The sequence below is a fragment of the Hyperolius riggenbachi genome, chromosome 11 (assembly GCF_040937935.1).
Source record: "Hyperolius riggenbachi isolate aHypRig1 chromosome 11, aHypRig1.pri, whole genome shotgun sequence".
Classification (NCBI taxonomy): Eukaryota; Metazoa; Chordata; class Amphibia; order Anura; family Hyperoliidae; genus Hyperolius; species Hyperolius riggenbachi.
The window spans coordinates 173,241,334-173,262,237 of NC_090656.1; the positions used below are offsets into that span (position 1 = coordinate 173,241,334).

The 20,904-nt window shown below is 44.6% G+C and overlaps 1 protein-coding gene across 3 annotated transcripts in view; it reads right to left on the reverse strand.

Annotated features, from left to right (window-relative positions):
- Window positions 1-20,904, reverse strand: part of LOC137538102 (receptor-interacting serine/threonine-protein kinase 2-like) — a 96,828-nt gene that overhangs the window by 18,371 nt on the left and 57,553 nt on the right. For all 3 annotated transcript variants that reach the window (XM_068260111.1, XM_068260110.1, XM_068260109.1), the window contains 4 exons: window positions 10,898-11,068; window positions 9,059-9,144; window positions 6,601-6,660; window positions 2,278-2,380 (listed from right to left, as the gene is read on the reverse strand). In XM_068260111.1, the coding sequence (XP_068116212.1) occupies window positions 2,278-2,380; window positions 6,601-6,660; window positions 9,059-9,144; window positions 10,898-11,068 (420 nt within the window). The remainder of the gene's footprint in view (window positions 1-2,277; window positions 2,381-6,600; window positions 6,661-9,058; window positions 9,145-10,897; window positions 11,069-20,904) is intronic.

Sequence of the window (20,904 nt, forward strand, 5' to 3'; positions counted from 1 at the left end):
AGAAAATAATCGTAATGTGGCAGTGTTTCACCAGAAAATACACTTATTGCAGCAACAGTTCACCGGAAAATATTCGTAAGGTGGCAGCGTTTCACCAGAAAATACACTTATTGCAGCAGCATTTCACCAGAAATTAATCATAGGGCAGCAGCGTTTCACCAGAAAATAATCGTAATGGGGCAGCGTTGTCAGAAATCAATCGTAATGTGGAAGCGTTTCACCAGAAAATACATGTAATCCGAGCAGAGGGAAAGAGTAGAGAGGGAGAGGCAGCATAAGATGTAAGAGGGGGGTAGAGGAACAGAGAGGGGGAGGGATAGACAGCATAAGTTGGAAGAGGGTGCAGAGAAACAGAGGGGAGATGGAGAGACAGCATAAGATGGAAGAGAGTGCAGAGGAACAGAGAGGGGTAGAGACAGCATAAGATGGAAGAGGGGGCAGAGGAACAGAGAGGGGAGAGGGAGAGACAGCAAAGCACTAAAGCACAGGTTTACAGCTTTACCAGCCTACAGCCTAACCAGCTTTCAAAGAAAACTCTAGTATCAAAAGAGCAGGGCACATTCTAGCAGTTATAACAGTACTGGGAGTCTGCACACAGGACAGGAAGTGTTCTTAGCAGCCTGCCTGCATACCTTCTCTTCTGCCTGTGCATGCAGCTTATCATCTCTGGAGTAGTGATGGGTCGGTCGCTCTAAGAGCCGGCTCTTTGCTGCGAACGAAAAGAGACTGTTCTCAGCTTTGAAAGAGCCGATGCCTCAGCCGCCCCACAGAGCTCTGCTTTGCTCTGCAATAAAGGGCGCTGAGGCATGTTGGGAGATGTAGTCCTCCTCTTGCAGCTTGTAGGAGTGTATGGGGCAGAGCAGAGCAGTAGCAGGAGGGATTGCCCCAGTCAGAGAAGCAGTCTGAAATTGTCATGGAGACGGGGGCGGGGCTTTTACTCCGATTCTGAGTGGTGTTTAGTGATATTAAATGAAGAGCCGATTCAGAGCCGTAAGAGCCGGCTCTTTAATGGGAGCCGATTCAGAAGAGCCGATTCTCTGAAAAGAGCCGGAATTCCCATCACTACTCTGGAGCAGAAACGTCCCTTCTCCCGGGCTGTGTTGCTGTCTTGTGCGGGGGGCGGGGCTCCAACACGGACACATCACATTCTTCTCTCTGTGACTGCATCTGTCTCCTGGCTGTCTCGCTCCAGTGTCTGTGTGCAGCCACTGACACAGGTGGGGGGTCAGACTGTCGGGGGCATAAGCTGGCTGGCCGCTGGCTCCTGGTTTGACTGGCGTGGGCAGGGCCGGCCCTAGACTTTTTGCCGCCTGAGGCAAAAAAAAATTTTCCGCCGCCACCCCGGGGGGGGGGGGGGGGGGGGCGCTCTGGGGGGCCGCCGAGCTGGAGGGGTAGCTGGCAGGACGGGGGTATTGGGCCTAGCGGCGGGGAGGGGGTCGTACCCCCCCTCCCTCGCCTGGGTCCCCCGAACTGCGCTCCCCTCCAGCCTTACATAGAAGAAGCAGCCGCTATTTGTAAGACGCACGGGCGGGGAGGACTCACCTCTTCCCAGCGTGCGCTCCACTGACATCACTTCCTGCAGCAGGAAGTGACGTCAGTGGAGCGCACGCTGGATCGAGGAAGAGGTGAGTCCTCCCCGCCCGTGCCTCTTACAAATAGCGGCTGCTTCTATGTAAGGCTGGAGGGGAGCGGAGGACGGGGGACCCAGGCGAGGGAGGGGGGGGGTCCGACCCCCCCTCCCCGCTGCTAGGCCCAATATCCCCGTCCTGCCAGCTACCACTCCAGCTCGGCGGCCGGCTCCCCGCACGGACGGGCGGATGCCGCCCCTGGAAATTTGCCGCCTGAGGCAAAAGTTTCACCCCGCCTCATGAGCGGGCTGGCCCTGGGCGTGGGGCGGAGTTAAAGGCTGGGCCACACGAGGTAAACACTTTACCTGTGTGGCTACTGAGAAGAAGGGGCACGGCTTTAAAGAAGGAGCCTGGCAGAGAAGAGCAGTATTGATTGCTCTATTGGCTGGGGAGAAGTGGAGGCACTGCTGAGCACATGGTAGCGTGCCGAGCACCGGGGACTGAGTCGGGAGGTAATATAATATAAAAAAAAAAAAACATGGTCACGGTAGTAGCGGCGGGGGAATGCGCCTCCCCACCTCATGGCGCCCCAGGCAACCGCCTATAGTTGCCTGGTGGGTGAGATGCCCCTGGCTTTCTTCTCTGTCTCAGCTGAGAGTGTGTGCAAACCATATGGATAAACAATAGCATATTTGGCTTGTTCTCTTACCACTCCGTTCTTTTAGTTTTGGAGAGGATGCGGACAATCGTTCAGTGCTGTCTTCAGGTGTGCTCTGAGTTCTACTCCTATGGCTTAATGTTAACCAGCTATCCTGCAAAGAAGAATGAGAAGAGAATGTGAAGGCATAACAAGCTACGGCTATAAAGATCATAAAATATGACTACTGTATGTCTGTACAGTTTAGGCATTCAAATATGTATTTAATAACACCCAAGCTCTACAGACAGTAAGTATAAGAATAATACACTGATATCTTGTAAACAAAGGACAATCATAAAAAAATACAGCAAATGGTGACAATGCCCTAATTTTTGGAAAACTGTGTATTTTTATATAGGATTGTGGATACCTTTCAGATACCTTTCTCTTTCTGCATGAGCTTGTAAATTCTTTACATTCCAAAAGATCACTTTCAGACAGTTGATATGCTATCTTGAGCTTTGAAGAGGACTGTAACTTTAAAAAAATGAAAATCTAAAAACATAATTTGTGCTCCTCATATGTGAAAGGGAAGGGGGGTTGTTTTTTTACACTGGCCACATTTACTTAGCATTCATTTACTTAACTTCAAGCTGAAGCCAGGATCGTGCGGCATGCTGGCCACTCCTATACAGGCTCCCAGAATTGTAATCACAGAAAAATCAAGATTGTGCTTGGCGTTTTCAAGATGGCGGTAGCCTTAATTGGATGCAGCAACCCAATTACTGTATATACTTGTGTAACGATCGGTGTCTGATTACCGGTGATCTGCAGTATCACCGAGAATACAGATATATACCCAATTATTGATGATCTGCAGTATCACCGATAATCAGATATATCTTCTAACCTCTGGACATCTGAGAGATGAGAGTGTTTGGTGCAACAGTAATACTTTGAGGAGAGCACCTGTGAGATAGGTGCTAGACAGTAAGAGATACTGCTCTGGATCAGATTCCTTCCACAGGTCTGATGCTCTCCAAGGGGCGGAGCCAGGCTGAGAGAGTGGGAAGGACAGAACGTGAGTGACACCAATGGGCAGTGTCTCTAACAGATCTGTGAACTATCTCTTAACAGGAGAAATAGTTCTCGAGGTCGGACAGGCCAGGTCGTAAACACACGGACAGATACAGTACAGAGACAGGAGACAGATGCAGATTCCTGGGACTAGCAGAGTTTGGCAACAAGGTATCAGAAAGACAAAGGTACAGAATCAGAGATCAGAAGAATGGTCAGGAAAGCAGAAGGTCATAACAGATAATCAACAATGCCTAGGCTTGAGTGTGAGCTCCTAGATTCTCAAAACTCCTGGAACTAGATTAGATAATAATAATGATACAGATGGTACAGAATTCCTAGACTAAGGTGTGAGTTCCTTGGCCATCAACACCTTGGAAACTGTTCTAGATAAGAACACAGATAATAACAGAATTCCTAGGCTAAGGTGTGAGCTCCGTGATCATCAACACCTACGAAACTGTCTAATAACACAGATACTGACAAGGTCCGACTGCCACCAGACACCAGATGAATGACCAGCACCCAGTATATATACACTAGCGCTCTCCAGCGCCTCCCCTAAGTGCTGGACCAATGAAAGTTGCCGAAATTGTCAGCTGACCGGCTTGGTCAGCTGACCCCCTTCTGACTGCCATAAAGGCCCTGCCTCTCTGCGCGCGCGTCCTCCTAAACCAATGTGGACTATCAGTCCCAGCCACACCAGTCATGTGTTGTAATGTTTCTGCTGTGTTGGATGCGGAAATCGCCGCACCGCTGTCCGTGCGTGCGGTGTTTTCTCCGCATTCCGCATTACTGAGAGGAGCAGGCCTATGCGTGCAACTTGCCGCATTGGACGCGGAATCTGCCGCCCTGTTGTTTGAGCATGCAGCGGTTTCTCCGCGCTCCGACTGTGCGCCAGCTGCCATGTTGAACGCGGAGTCAGCCGCCTCACTCTGAGTATTAGCGCCGGTTCGCGTTTCCTCACAACTTGCATATCAGCCAACCCATGTATAAGCCGAGTTATCCACTTTTCCCTCAGAAACCAAGAAAAAGTGATTGACTCACGTATAATCCTCTCCCAAGCATAGCCCTCTCCACAGTAGCCAGATGTGCACCCAGTTCAAGTCACCCCTCTCTCCATAGCCAGATCATTGCCCCGCTGACACCTTGCCTCCACGCTCTGCTCCACAGGCCAGGGGACACAGGTAGTCTTAAACAGCACACTCTGCATACCATGTTGTAGGGGCTGGAGGGCACGGACACAGCAGGGCACAAGCTTGTAAGAGCAGGTTCACTAGTGCACAATCCTTACGCTCCTCTTCCATTAACAAAACCTGCTCCACCATCTGTTTTGCTCCACTGACTCGCATATAAGTCAAGGGAGTAACTTTTCAGCACATTTTTTATGCTGAAAAATTAGGCTTTTACGCGTATACAAAATTTACAAGTAAGGTAAGGTTTTGCTAGATGGTGTTGCTGTATTTTTTATTTATAATGGTGTGCATGCAATTTGTACAAAGCTGTTCTTTTGATTTAGGCTGGAACCAAGTTTATCCATGCAAAAAACACAAGTTTTTCAGCATGTGATTTCTCGCATAATCTGCACATTTGTGCGCATTTAAATGCGCACGTTATTCTACAGTAGCTTATGAATTGCAATGGGAAAGCACACGCGATGTACATTTTTTCCTGCGTGCGGAAATGGCATTCAACTGTGAACCATCCCATTGACTAATGCCTGGTACACACCATGCAATTTTCTGTAAGATCGTCAGGTCGAATTCAGGGGCGTAACAGAAGGCCCTGCAAGGGATGAAACCGCAGGGGGGCCCAGAACCCTCAGGGTTTCCCGTTCTGTGAGACTGACAACTAAGGGCAAGGAGAGAAAAAAAACTTTCTGCTCTTTGCACAGTTGTTCTAATGACTGCATCTACTGATAAGGAATCATACAAAGTTTTGCAGACAAATATTTTTAGACAGTCCCTATTCCGTGTTCAGCAGACTCTTGTGTACAGCCTGTTCTAACCCCAGCCCTTCTACCCCTTCTCCAAGCACTGTGTCCTGTAGTGATGCTTGAAAAGTCTGGGCAGGGAAAGAAGGCGGGAAGGGGCCCCATCCAATGTTTTGCAGGGGGCCCTGTGATTTCTAGTTACGCCCCTGGTTGAATTGCTATTTAACGACAGATCCAATCTGATTTCCGATTGTTTTGTACAGAATTGATCAGAAAATCGATCAGAAAAATTATTGGTAATAAGATTGGACCTTTGGGAAATTATCGCTTAGACCCGCTGATCTGACAGGAAATTGTATGGTTTTCAGTTGTATTATGATTTTGCAGACAGAAAAAAAGTCTGCAATTTTAAGTGTAGTCCGAGCCTTAGTTCCTATTTAACCGTTTCTGGAATGATGCAGTTGAAATCTGCGTGGCATCGCGGATCTGACAGGACGTAGATTTCAACAATCGCCGCCGCGCAGTCACGCCGCTTCCGCCGATTGCGCCGTTCTCTCCCCAGCGCAATACACTCACTCTGCCGTCTCTGTGACGGCAGAGCTCTGTGAGCCAGTCAGGAGCCGTTTTCATTGGCTCCTGACTCTGTCATCATTATAAGCCAATCCCATTGGCCTACCGGCGCACAGCGAGAAACCTGCGGCGATGGGCGAGCGGTGAGCAGTCCAGTCTCTGGGGCCAGAGACAACTGGTATAGAACAGGTTAAAGTAAACTAGAGACGAATAAATACAATCGATTTATACATACCTGGGGCTTCCTACAGCCCCCTCCGCATCGATCACTCTCACGACATCTTCCTCCGCCTTCTCCTGGTCCCGGTAGAAGCCTGTAAGTTTGGCGAGTCGGGGTGCACTGCGCATGCGCGGCCCCGCCGTGTGTGTGCACCCCGCCATGCTCCCATGGCTGGGAGTGCTCTGCCACAGGAGTGAGATGCCAGCCGCACTGTGCATGTGCCGACTGACCCCGACCGGGCAAATTTACAGGGCTTTTACTGGGACCAGGAGAAGGCAGAGGAAGATGTCGTGGGAGCGATTAATGCGAAGGGGGCTGGAGAAACCTCAGGTATGTATAAATCTTTTGTATTTAATCATCTCTGGTACACTTTAAGTGTTCTGTGTGCACTGTGCTTTTACTAGCCTATTGTGAATAATGGCCATACTGTGGTAAATCTGTGTGCAACTGCAGGAATCGGATATTGTCACATTTATCTGAAGCGGGAATTGAGTAAAGGTTTGCTTTGATATGATACTTTGTTTTCAGTTTGATATTAAGGATAACAAGAAATGACCATGAATACAATTTTTTCTCACAGTGAAATACTTACATCTAAAAATTTGATGTCAAATTCCACTATGCACGGCTGGGAATGCTTCATTGCCCTCTCCTGGATTAAAGAGACATTGCAGTCAGTATTTGAACACTTCAGTTAAAATATGAAACATTGAAAATTAAAGTCAACCGAACATTTTTCAGTGTTTGTAATGCAGGATAACAGGATTAACAGGACGCATTTTAAAAATCACAATTATTAATGTATTTTTTTTTATTGTTATTATAATTTATTTAATGCAGGCCTCTTCTGTTCATTCCAATTGATTAATTGACCTATTTAGAATTTGGCTTACTTATTTATAATTTATTTATAAAAGGCTTACAATCTAAAGGGTAAGGGAGGGACACATAAGGTAGGGCTGTGAAAAAGGTGCTTGACTGAGTAAGTTGAAGTGTGGTAGATGGGGGGCAGGCCATTTTATATAAATGTGTTTTTAGGGCTTGCTTGAAGGTGTTGAAGGAAGTAACACGTTGGGGGGGGGGGGGGGGGGGGGGCTGGACAGAAGTTCCATAGGGTAGAGGCATCTGGAATGATGTAACTACTTTATTCTTCTATCTGGAAGCATGTGACTATTTATGTATGTAATTGTGAGGCACATGGCTACTTAATTCTAATATCTAGGGGACCATGACTACTCAATTTAAGTATCTGGAGACATATTAAACTCTGGTATGTGGGTAACCCAGCTGCTTAATTGTGCTATCTAGGGACAACACAATTGTCTTACTGTGGCCAACAGATAAAAGTTCAACTGCCTCTCCAGCAGTACTGAATTGTGGACTTCCACTGCTTGTTGGACTGAGATATTCCAACTTGCCTTAACACCCTTTCAACTAATTAACAGGAAAGACGGGGAAATGAAGGGGCATAAATTAATTGTTCTTCCTGGGGCTCTGTATGGTCTTAATCCGTAGTCGGTGCTCAAACTAATTCGCTGTAATTGTGATGGGAAAGGTTAGTGTTAGGGGAGGGGGAGGTTAGTGTTAGGAGTCAAAAGGGGAAGGTTAGGACCGTTGAGGGAGGTTAGTGTTTGATGTTGCATGAAGGAAAGGTTAGTGTAAGAATCGAGTACAAAGAGAGAATAAGAAAATATATTTCCAAAAAAGTAACTTCGGCAATAGCCCGAGCCAAGAAACACAGACAACCACAACAAATTGCTGTTTTTAGAGGGGAAGGCCGGGGAGGGCGCGATTTCAGTGTTTGTCACAGGCATTTTATTATTCAGATCCACCCCTGTTTATTTTAAACAGCTTTGAAACTTTTTATATTCCTGGGGTGCCTCCTCCCACCTATTCCAGCTTGTTTCACTATCAGGATTTCCCACTGTAATTAGACGGAATTCCCCACATGCTCATTCAAGTTGTTACCTTCTAGCCACCCAGTTTTATAAGTAGGCCTACTTTTAAACCATTATCCCATTGATTAAAATACTACACTAGATTGGCACTCTGGTGCTCTCTGTCTGCTTTTTATTTTCTGGTTCCTTGAATTCATCCTTGCAGTTCATCCATCAAGTATGACTAATTGTCTGCTTCAAAAAAAAAATGTGGACAATTGTGATGGTAAGGGTTACTGATATTCCACTAGGAGAGTACTCAGGGGAAAATAATGGTAGCAACTAAGCTGTACATAAAGAGGGACTACTGTACATTGATGTTACATATGGAAGAGTGCAATGCACATGGACTGTGAGCCCCTCAGAGGCTAATACCTACCATAGTCATAGGGCCAATTGTAGGGAGAGGGCAATTAAGAAATCTGTATGTTTTGGGGATGTGGGAGGAAACCAGAGTGCCTGGAAGAAACCAGAAACCCATTCAGACACGAGGAGAACATGCAAACTCCGTACAGATAGTGCCCTGGCTCAGATTGCAGCCAGGGACTCAGCGCTACAAGGCGAGAGTTCTAACCATTACGCCGCCGTGCATACGGAGGATTCATACCTATAGTATCAATTTGTTGCTGGTAACATTATCTTCGGTCTAGTTCAGCCTTTCTCAACCTTTCTACCCTGGAGGAACCCTGCAAATAGCTTTTGGATCTCAAGGAACCCCTGCAAACTAATTTTTGATCTCGAGGAACCCCTGCATTTATTTTGCAGGAGGCATGGTCTTTAAAAGTAGGTGTGGCTGTTTATTTCACTACTCCCTATTACACTGCCACTCATTATACTGCCTCCTAAGCCCCTAATTTAGTGCTTCTTGTTGAAGTACCACCTATTATAGTGAGCTCCATTATACATCCCCACAATGGGGGACAATGCCAAGGAACCCCTGCAGAGTACTCAAGGAACCCTGGTTGAGAAAGCCTGGTCTAGTTAGTTAGTAGAAAACTACAGTCTCATGAATATGTAGCTACAAAGCAGTTGCTTCTGCAGTGTGCAGCAATATGTTAAACATAATAGACGATAAAACAGAAAATAAATGAACCATGAAATGAGATCTCTCACCTTTGTGCTAACCAAGGCAGCTATTTCACGTATACGTTCCTCCACAGAGAATGCCTGCAGGAGATTGCCTAGGTGGGAAAAGCACTCTGAGGGAGTAATATGCAGAGAAAATACATTAGATATAGCTAAAATGAAACATGGATTTATATAGTTGCATTCTGCAATAGTGCAATGCATTAAACACCTCTGTAATAGTTCAACCAATGTAAGCATGTGCTATATAACTACAGTATACAGTATGTATCAAGTGATGAGGAACTGGACACAATAGAAATGTTGTCTTGTTTTAAAGGACAACTGAATTCAGAGGGATATGGGGGCTGTCCTAATTGTTTCCTTTTAAACAACACCAGTTGCCTGGCACCTGCACGTTGTAAGCAGTGTCTGAATCACACACCTGAAACAAGCATGCGGCAAATGCAGTCAAACTTAAGTCAAACATCTGACCTGCATGCTTGCTCAGGGTCTATAACTTAACCTCCCTGGCGGTAAGCCTGAGCTGAGCTTAGGCTATGCCGCGCAGGAGGATTTCTCAGGCCCTGCTGGGCCGATTTGCCTAATTTTTTTTGCAACACGTAGCTAGCACTTTGCTAGCTGCGATCACTGCCGCTACCCGACGATTGTCCGCCGCCCCCCCCCCCCCCCCCCCCAGACCCCGTTCGCTGCCTGGCCAATCAGTGCCAGGCAGCGCTGAGGGGTAGCTCGGGACTCCCAATGACGTCACGGCGACGGGGGAAGCCCTCCAGGAAATCCCGTTCTTTGAATGGGATTTCCTGATCGTAGATCGCCGGAGGCAATCGAAGAGGGTGGGGGGATGCCGCTGCACTCGCTACATGTGGGCTCGCAACATGATTTAAAAAATTTTTTACAAAAAACTGCTCTGCTGCCCCCTGGCGGTTTTTAATAGACCGCCAGGGAGGTTAAAGTATCTGAAGCAGAGGATCAGCAGAACAGCCAGGCAATTTGCATTGTTTAAAAGAAAATAAATATGGCAGCCTCCTTATCGATCTTACTTCAGTTGTCCTTTAAAGAGAAACCGTAACCAAGAATTTGGTTCCCATCCCAATTAGTAGCTGATACCTCCTTTCCCATGAGAAATCTTTTCCTTTTCACAAACGGATGGCTGATATTGTGGTGAAATCAGTCCGACAATTTGATGTCAGGACCATGGTTCTGACATCACACTGTGGGAGCCTTGTTGCATTGTGGGAAATAACAGCTATTTCCAACTGCCAAAAAAGCAAGCAGCATCTCCTTCCACTGACATCACCTGCCAGCGCTAAAAATGTCACCATGTGATAAATGTCAGAATGTAAATCATGTGAATATTTTTACTGGAGTTCTTCTTTAATCATTGATACTGCTGTCTGCCCCCGATAACTGCCACTGATCATGTGGTCGCTACTGAAGACTACACAGGAGGTGGGCGTGGTATGAATAGTGGTTGGTTAACCACCCACACACTGGGAGGAGCCATGAGGCTCATATGTGTTGTGAGCAAAGGCAGCCACAGCTGGGGTCAGGTAGTGTTTTTTTCCATATCATATGTATGCTTATTAGCAAAGTGTGTAATCTGTTTCCCATCAGGTCTGCCACAGACTCCACCTCTTCACACGCTTAGACGGTGCTCATTGGAGGGCACCTGTAGGAGGTTATAAGGTACTTTGAATGTCTGTATGTTTATGGCTCATGAAGTTTTAAAAGGGGTTTGATAACCCAAAACAGCAGTCTGTTACTGCTGCTATTTTTATGATTCAATAAAGAGCTTTTATTGCACATTCAGGTTGTGCTGACCCCATCATGGTTACAGGTCATCCACAAGACAGTTATTGAACTTACCATTTGCTGTTGGTCTCTTCTTGGGTTGCAGATGCCAGCACAGGTTGGTGAACTGACTTAGATGTGTGCGTTGGCTTGGTGTCAGGCTACTTGCTTTTAAAATGATATCTACGCTTGGTTGTGGTCTGAGGCCTCTAATAACTTCAGTTTCCCATTTCAAAGCATTGTTTTCTATGACAAAAAAAGAACTATGATTTAACTCAATTATAACACATAAGTTGGGAGTGTAAGCTAAGGCAAATTTGGATCACATACAGTAGGATAGATACAATAGGATAGGGATGTCACTTTACCAACAAAGATCAGGATAATTAAAGCTATGGTCTTCCCAGTAGTAATTTATGGCAGTGAACAGGTGAGTCGCTAGGGGATTTGATCCGGGGCACTGCACACAAACCTGTTGCCACGGTGCCCCAGATTGATTATAGCTGAGTGCCCCTTGAGCCTCCCCCCCTCCCCCGCAGCGTGCCGACTCCCACTATCAGACCTCAGATCGCTGCGACTGGGGAAGGCAGAGCAGGACGCACACTTGCGGAAGTGACGTAACTTCCTGCATGTGTACCCGGGTAATGTGCGTCCTGCTCTGCCTTTCCCAGTCGCCGTGATATGAGGTCTGTAGTGCTGCCCTAACCTTCCCACCCAGCAAAGCAGAGCAAAGCCCCAGCAAAACAGACCCCGGGCCCTAGCCTAGCAAAGCCACAGTATAGCAGCCCCGGGCCCCAGCCTAGCAAAGCCCACAGCAAAGCAGACCCCAGGCCCCAGCCTAGCAAAGCCCCCAGCAAAGCAGACCCTGGGCCCCAGCCTAACAAAGCACCCAGCATAGCAGATACCGAGCCCCAGCCTAGCAAAGCTCCCAGCAAAGCAGAACCCGGGCCCCAGCCAAGCAAAGCCCCAACAAAGCAGATCCCGGGCCCGAGCCTAGCTAAGCCCCCAGCAAAGCAGACCCAGGGCCCCAGCCTAGCAAAGCCTCAGGCCCGGATCTCCCAGGAACCAATGCCCCTCGCTGTGAAAGTTGGACTATAAATAAAGTAATGCAAATGTATGATTTTCGAATGCGGGTGTGGAGAAAGCTACTGAGAGTTTCCTGGACTGCTAGAAGAGCTAATGAATCAAAACTTAAAGAAATAAGGCCAGAGTGTTCACTAGCAGGCTTGATACTCCAATACTTTGGTCACATAGGACCTGATCCAATTCACATTGCAAAGCAGCCTCTGAATAGCATTCAGAATATGTCATTAGTCACCACTCAGAGGAATGCCAGCAAGCTACTTAGATAATGAGTCAATCCAATCCAATTCAAAAGTAAGTCAAAAGTAAATCGGATCAGGCCCATAATGAGAAGATCGAATTCTTTGGAGAAATTCTCGATGATTGGAAAAATTGAGGTCAAAAGAAGAAGAGGACTGCAGAGGCTACGATTGATAGACAGAATATGTGAAGCTATGAACATACCTATGCAAGAGCTGAAAGAAGTAATGATTAACAGAGACATCTGGCGTGCAAAAGTACATATGGTCATGAAGAGTTGGAGTCAACTAAATGAATGAGGAAGAGGAGGAGGATATCGCATAACAAGAAAAGAAGTGACAAATCAAATCTAAGTCATATTTTGCCACACAGGACAAGTTTTTATTAACCACTTGCTGATCGCGTCACGCTGATGGGCATGGACACGGCGGTAGCCCCAGGACTGCCTAACGCCGATCGGTAAGGTTCTTGGGGCGTGGTTTGCGCCGATGCGCACGTCCCTGCTCTGATGGCGGAGCTCAGCTCCGCCTTCAGTCTCCCATTGGCGATCGCTGCTGGGTCGTTAGATGGCAAAACCGCCGTATTTTATTGCTATACAGCACTGCGATCTAAGGCAGACACTGAAGCAAAAAAAAAAAAATAATGATAATGATTTGTATGTGTAGTACAACTAAGAAATAAAACATTAGGAGCAGAGACATAAGTCTAATATGGTTTCCAGTACAGGAAGAGTTAAGATACTCTAGTTGTTATCTATGCAAAACACGCCATTCAGCACTTTCAAAGTTGCAGAGAGCTCTGTTATCTGAAATTTATTATCTCAGCTGTCAGGCTTTTTCTTCTGCAGAGAACAGTTCAGGACACGTCAAAAGTTCACAGCCTGCTCTGTAAAAAACATTTAGAATGCTTAGTAGTGGGGAAACTGCAAATATTAGAGAATGATGCAATGTTATAAAAAACACTATATAACTGAAAATAAAAATATGAGGATATTTTCTTTGCTTCTAATATTCTAGTAATTAGCCGTACTACAGAACCAATTCATTATATCATAATTTTTTTTCGCTTCAGTGTCTCTTTAAGTGAGAAATGGCCTGGTCTTTAGGGGGTTTAACACTGCGGTCCTCAAGTGGTTAAAGGGGAACTGAAGAGAGAGGGATATAGAGGCTGCCATGTTTATTTCCTTTTAAGCAATACCATCGGCCCTGCTGATCCTCTGCCTCTAATACTATTAGCCATAGCCCCTGAACAAGCATGCAGCAGATCAGGTGTTTCAGACTTAAAAGTCAGATCTGACAAGACTAGCTGCATGCTTGTTTCTGGGCGTACATCAAAAAAGGGCGTCGGGAAAAAAGGGCGCGTGGTGTAAACGATAAGCAGTATTATCGTTTATAAAAATATTGTGTAGAATTTCGTTTACAAATAGTGTTTTAAGAATTTATAAATCATTAAATAATGTGTATGAAATCGGCAATTCTTAAAACGTTAATCTTCCCTGTTTCTAAACTGAAACTTATAATTACGTTTGTTAAAAAAACAGTATTATTTGTTTAAACATTATAATTATATATTGTTATGAATAATGTTGATTTATCGTTTATTATTATAATAAAATGTGAAAATATGGTTTATAACAATGATATTAATATAAGTACATTCATAATATCTGTTGATTAGTATTATTAAAATTGTACTAAAACTATACCTAACCCTACTCTCACATAGAACCCTCCCTGTACCTATCCCTAACCCCTAGACCCCCTGGTGGTGCCTAAACCTAAGACCCCCCTGGTGGTGCCTAAACCTAAGACTCCCCTGGTGGTGCCTAAACCTTAGACCCCCCCTGGTGGTGCCTAAACCTAAGACCCCCCTGGTGGTGCCTAAACCTAAGACCCCCCTGGTGGTGCCTAAACCTAAGACCCCCCTGGTTGTGCCTAAACCTAAGACCCCCCCCCCTGATGGTGCCTAAACCTAAGACCCCCCTGGTGGTGCCTAAACCTAAGACCCCCCTGGTGGTGCCTAAACCTAAGACCCCCCCTGGGGGTGCCTAAACCTAAGACCCCCCCCCCTGGGGGTGCCTAAACCTAAGACCCCCCTGGGGGTGCCTAAACCTAAGACCCCCCTGGGGGTGCCTAAACCTAAGACCCCCCCCTGGTGGTGCCTAAACCTAAGACCCCCCCTGGTGGTGCCTAAACCTAAGACCCCCCCTGGTAGTGCCTAAACCTAAGACCCCCCTGGTGGTGCCTAAACCTAAGACCTATGGATAATAATGTTTTACAAACATTAATAAATGAAACATTTAAATAAAAAATGTAAATATTTTTTTTTGGGTGGATAATAATGTTTTAGAAATGTTTTACAAATAGTATTTGTAAAAAATATATTGCAATTTATGTTACGTAGTGATCGCTTTATTTTGTGAATAATAATGTTTTAAAACAGTAAGGGTTAAAATGTTAAATAATGTTTTAATTAAATAGGATAAATATGTTTAGTATTTTTATAAACGTTATTCGTCACAGGCTCATTTTCTAAACATAAATCACCACAAGCACAGTTATAAAACATAAAAAATCTCCGGGCGCCGTTTGTAAAACGTTAATAATCTCCGGCGCCCTTATTTCCCTGTTCGGCGCCCATTAAATGATATTTATAATAGGAGTGAATGGGGCGCCCTTTTTGTCCACTTGTCTCATGCGCCCAAATCTCCTGCTTCCGTTTCTGGTGTTATTCAGATACTACTGCAGAGAAATAGACCAGCAGGGCTGCCAGGCAACTGGTATTGATTAAAAGGAAATAAATATGGCAGCCTCCGTATACCTCTTACTTCAGTTCCCCTTTAAAGAAAACCTGAACTGAAAATTAAAAGTCAAAATAAGCATACACAAGTCATACTTACCTCCCGTGTAGTCTACTCCTCAATCTCTTTCTCCTCTCCCGTGTCCTGTTTGTCCACTGTGATCAAGGGACCTCTCCGTCCTCCATTTTGAAAATGACTATTACCCCATAATAGTTTTCTCGTCAGCACACTGTTAAACTGTAACATCGTACACTTGAGCCATAGGGAAACATAGACATTACCGGGCACATCAGTTGTCCACTCAGCTATAACCGACAGCAACTGATATATAACTGACAGCAACTGATATATTTCAGTTCTGACAAAATGTTGTCAGAACTGGAAGGGATCATTGTCAGAAGAAAATGGTGAGCTTCTGAGAGGAACTGATGGCAAGGTAACTATTTAATGTTCATTTGAAGTTACCTCGTGTGTTTATTTAAAATAATTTTACTCAGTACAGGTTCCCTTTAAGGACCTCTTTGGAAGACTCTGAATACATTATTATGTAAAAGATAGTATTTTGAGTGAAGGTCCAACAGTTTATGTACTGATACTCAATCATGTGTTGTATATTGCGGCAGTCCCTTACACTCACTAACCTGCTCTCAATGGTCAACTGTTGTCATTACTAGTCATGTGATATTTATGTCAAGTCTAATGAGCCCTGGTCTAGTGACAGCTGGACAATGGGAGCAGCTTAGTGACAGAGGAAAAGGCAGGGACTATTTACTACTCTTTCACACTTTCACTCTAATGAGGCGCTTCAAGCCAATTCACTCTTACCTTGAGACACTGTTATATTGAACTGAGGAAGCAGGTTGATGCCCGCGAAACACAGTCCAGTGTTTTTTGAATACATTATTTTTGTATCTTATATCAGTGATTGTCTTGGGGTAAGTTTTTCTTGACGTTTAAACAGTTTTTAATGATTTTACACATCCTTTGTGGTGCATCTCTCCCAATATTTAATGAATCAGCCATAATTAAAAATTGGGTCAAAATAATCAGATGTTTGGTCAGTGGCTGATGTGTGGTGCCACCCTTCAATGTATCCAGCCAAGGCTGCTGCACTCATTTTAGGTTATTGAAACTTAAAATTGAGGCTTCAATGGAAAATAATATTTACTAACATTTGTTTACATATGTGTTCCTAGAGCAGTCTTCAGGCATCTGAAAACCGGCTATCGTGTTAGCTTTTATGAAGTGGCTAAGCTAGGCATTCAGACGTTGTCATACTGCACCTCTACCGATCCTCACAGATGACACAACTTTAATGCTGCATGCAGCACACGCTCTTAAAGTGAAACTTAAAGGACTTCCAAGGCGAGGGGCAACAATCTATGGGGTTTCTTCCAGCCCCTGGCAGCGTTTCAGCCCCTCGCCGCAGTCCCTCCTCCTCTGTGTCCTGCTGGCCGCCTATAATGATCAGCGACCCGACGGTGGGTCGTCTCTTCTGCGCCTGTTCGTGCGTCCACATCATCTGGCATGTACTGCGCCTAGGCACAACTAATACACAGCTGTAGTATGCACCAGATGATGTGGATGCGCGAGTGCCCGCGTGGGCACAGAAGAGACAACCCGCCGGTGGGTCACTGATCGTTACAAGCAGCGAGGAGGACAGGGGCTGCAGCAGGCAAGGGACGGAAAGGCTGCTAGGGGCTGGAAGAAGCCCCAGGTGAGTAAACATAGATTGTTGCCCCTCGCCTCGGAAGTCCTTTAAGTGAAAATTAACTGATGAGATAAATAACTAAAACACAGTTTTATGTTATTTTTAAAAATTTAAAAAAGGCTGCATGGAGCCCAGCCACGTGTGACCCGGCTGCGCAACTCGAGCAGGTGCAGAGGCCGCCGACCCCGCAAAGTAGTCGTAGGGGACCCCGGGAGACTGGCTGGGAGCGGAGCTGTGGCGAGGGACACGTAAGCTGCCGTTTTTTTTTATTGTTTCCTTAAAATTCGCTAGCGTTTCATGATTTTAAGTGAATCGCCTGGAACGTTCTGTGCAGATGCAGAAGTACTGCACCTGTGCACAAAGCTCTCAGGCAAGTAAGTGCAATCACTTGCGCAAGCGGTATACCGACTGCTATTAATATTTGATTTTTGAGCAGCCATGGTAAAAAAATTTAATCATTTTTTTTTCCAGAAAATTGAATAGTATATAGGTGGCCATGCACCATTTTTTTTTCATTCTTAATCCTTTTCAATTCAAGAATTACAATCAATTTTTCACTTGAGTCTCTACATTGAGACCTTAACAGTCATAAAAATTTATCAGAAAAATCCACCACTCCGGATAAACTTATATGGAAAAAAATGAAACAAATAAAAAAAACCGGCGCACAAAGCTCCCAGGCAAGTAAGTGCAATCACAAGCAGCGCGGCGGCGCACTTGCGCAAGCGGGAGACCGGCTGGGAGCAGAGCTGCGGCGAGGGACACATAAGCTGCCAGGGGCTGGAGGGAGTCTCAGGTAAGTAAAACTGATTTCTTTCTTTTTGCCTGATGTTAGCTACCAGCAAGCAAGAAAATACTTTTGACAGTATTTTTTTTACCTACCGTACATTTTGGTACTTTTTTAACTGCAAAGTGCTCAAAAGTTATGAAATGGAAGATGAAAAATTATCTCCTGGGAGAAATATTTATATTATTATTTTTGAGCAGCCATGGTAAAACATTGTAATCATTTTTTTCCCAGAAAATTGAATAGTATATAGGTGGCCATGCACCATTTTTTTTTTCATTCTTAATCCTTTTCAATTCAAGAATTACAATCAATTTTTCACTTGAGTCTCTACATTGAGACCTTAACAGTCATAAAAATTGATCAGAAAAATACACCACTCCAGTTAAACTTATATAGAAAAAATGAAACAAATAAAAAAAACCTTTCAATTTCCTGTACAACCAAGCCATAAAAATTGGATCATGTCATTGTATCTTGTGTGGCCACCTTAAGATAAATTATTAATTTCTTATAGACCCAACCATTTTTTTTCAGTTCCCAATAATTTTTTTTTTCTTAACTAAGGAAAAACTGAACACACATGTGTGATATATTGATCAGATTTTTGTAACAGATGTTACAATCGGGAAAATGAAAACTTCTTTTGTAATTCTGGATTTGATAAAAATATTAAAAACTGTATTGGATTGTGTGGAGCCACCTTAAAGAGGTTCACCAAGCAAGACACTTTTTTTAAGACAAGCTACTGAATTCATTAAAGAGAATCTATAATAAAGAAAACTTCCCCTAGGGGATACTTACCTCAAGACGCGGAAGCCTCTGGATCCTAATGAGGCTTCCTCGGTCCTCTTAAGCCGTGGCGATCCAGCGACGGCAGCCCCTGAACTGCACACACACATGTCAATATTTAGTATCTGCGCTCCTGCACAGGCGCAGTTGTGGCTTTCCGAGGGTCTCTGGCGGAAATAGCTGAGCCGATCGGGTCAGCCCTACTGTGCAGGCACTGGCGACTTGCACCTGCACAGTAAAGCAGACCCGATCGGGCTCGGGATGGGGACACATGGGACAAGCATGTCTGGAGTGGAGCAGCAGTGACAGACGTGCTGGAGCTGTTTGGCAGAATGTCGGAGGTGGAGGTGAGGCCTACAGCGGAGGAACCTGATTCTACAGGTGCACCAGGTGCACCTTCTGCTGACCCCAACATTTTTTTATTTAAATTTCACTATTTTTTGCCCACGGATCCTGATGCATGCCTGATACAAACAGACCGGATCCGGATCGGATCCGGATCGGAACCGTACGGTTCTGATCAGGATCAGGTCCTGATCCGATCAGGATCCGGTCCGTTTACTTGCCAAAACGCAAGTGTGAACGGGGCCTTACACCATTATTGACACAGCCACTTAGAGCAGATGTCCCTCTATTGGTCTCTGTTCTTAGCAACAGAACACTCCCTTAGAGCAACCAGCTACAGCAACTACTCTGTGGTGAGGTACATATTGATAATAAAGCTTGCCATACACTCCTCAATTATTTGTCGATTATGTTTTCAGTCAAAAATTTTACATAACAATCGATAGCGACGTAATGATTATTTTACGACTGACTATAGACCAATATTGCAGATTGATCTTTTGGTCGATCTATCAATTATAATATAGAGGTCGCAACTTCAATTTACAATTGATCAGATGTTTTGTCTGATTGACTGGGTAATTGGACCAAAAACTTGTACTGTGTATAGAGAGATCTGGCTGCTACAGGTCTCTGATACTAACACAGTTCACAAATTGGCCTCTTTTTAGAGGGACCGTCTGTTTTTTGAAAGCAAATCCCTCTGCTTGTGTTACCTTTTGGCCTGATCTACATATCTGTATAAATGAATGTATTGACCCACTAAAGAAATACTTACATTGTGATATAAAGGGAAATTCGAAGCAGGTGATTTGGGCGCTGCCATAGGCGCCTATAGAAATATCGTCATTGAGCCATATTTTGGGCGCCTGATAAATAGCAGGTGCTGGTACAGTGCCCGCTATATATATCGGGCACTGCTGGCTCCCAAATTACACCTCAATGCCAATATTTCTATAGGAACCTATGGCGGCGCTCAAGAACTTACTTTTTCTTTTTTTCTTGCAGCGGGGTTGGCAGCAGCGGTGTGTGTGGGCAGTTATGGTTAGGCTTTAAGCAGGTAGTTTGTGCGGGGTGGGGTTAGGCGCTGGGGGTAGGGTTCCGGGTGACAGTAGGCTTAGGTTTTTCCTTAGTAATATATTGGTATTTAATACAGATACTTTACATTTTAACCACTTTATCCACCACTACAGTGTATCTACGTCCTCTGTGACTTCATCTAAGCCACGAGTAGATATATGTCTTGTAGCAGAAACAGTGCTGTGCAGGATTGGGCTTGCTCCTGTGCACATTTCTGCCACTATCTGATGGAGCACTAATTGGTGAAAGGGAATATATGTTTCCTGAGCTAATGAGATTGATTTTTACCATTAAAAATACTTTTATTTTCTCAGTTCATAGTGAAAAATACACTCTGTAGCATTATTTCAGAATCAAATATCTTCACCATAAATTCTGACAGGAACATAATCTAAGTTTTGTGATAAGCGGTAAGAATAGCCAAACAAAATTTGTGTTTTTTATCTACAGTAGCACTTTTTATTTTTAAACTGGAATAGGTAAAACTGAGAAACAATGCATTTTTTTTTTATTTTTTTTCCTTGTTTTCCCATTAAAATTCATAGAAAACAATTGTTCGAGGGAAAAAAAATGGCATACAGTGAAAGCCTAGTTTGTCTTGAAAAAGACAATATACAGTATATTTCATTTCTGTGTCATAAGTAGGGATAAAGTTATTTCTGACTAAATAAGGACATAGCTAAACTGTCAAAACTGTTCTGGTCCCTTCTGAAGCTTTTAGACCAATTTGGTAAAATCTCAGGCTTACGAGTCAATCCTGCCAAGTCAAAAGCTTTAAATATCTCCCTGCCCCCTAATCTGATGAAGCATTGCAAGACCCCTTAGAATTTGATTGGGACCCCCACAAACTCTCCTATTTGGTGATCAACCGTACCACATCCTATGACACGCTTTATCAACATAACTTCCCCCCATTGGTAAAGGAACGCTCTAAACTACTGGAGTGCTGGAAGAGGTATTCTCTCTCTTGGTTGGGCAGAATTGCTGCCATAAAAATGACCTTTCTCCCCAAATTGCTATATGCCTTCAGGTTATTCCCTATTCCTTTAGCTTCTACATTTTTTTACTCTCTTCAAAGGAAAATCAATGATTTTATATGAAGAGGCAAAAAGCTGAGGTTCAATAAGAAATATCTATATCTCTTACGTTCAAATGGAGGGATGGGACTGCCCAATGTTAAATATTACTATAAAGCTGCACAATTGGTCACGCTCTCTAACTGGAGCTTAGAGAGCAAAAAACCC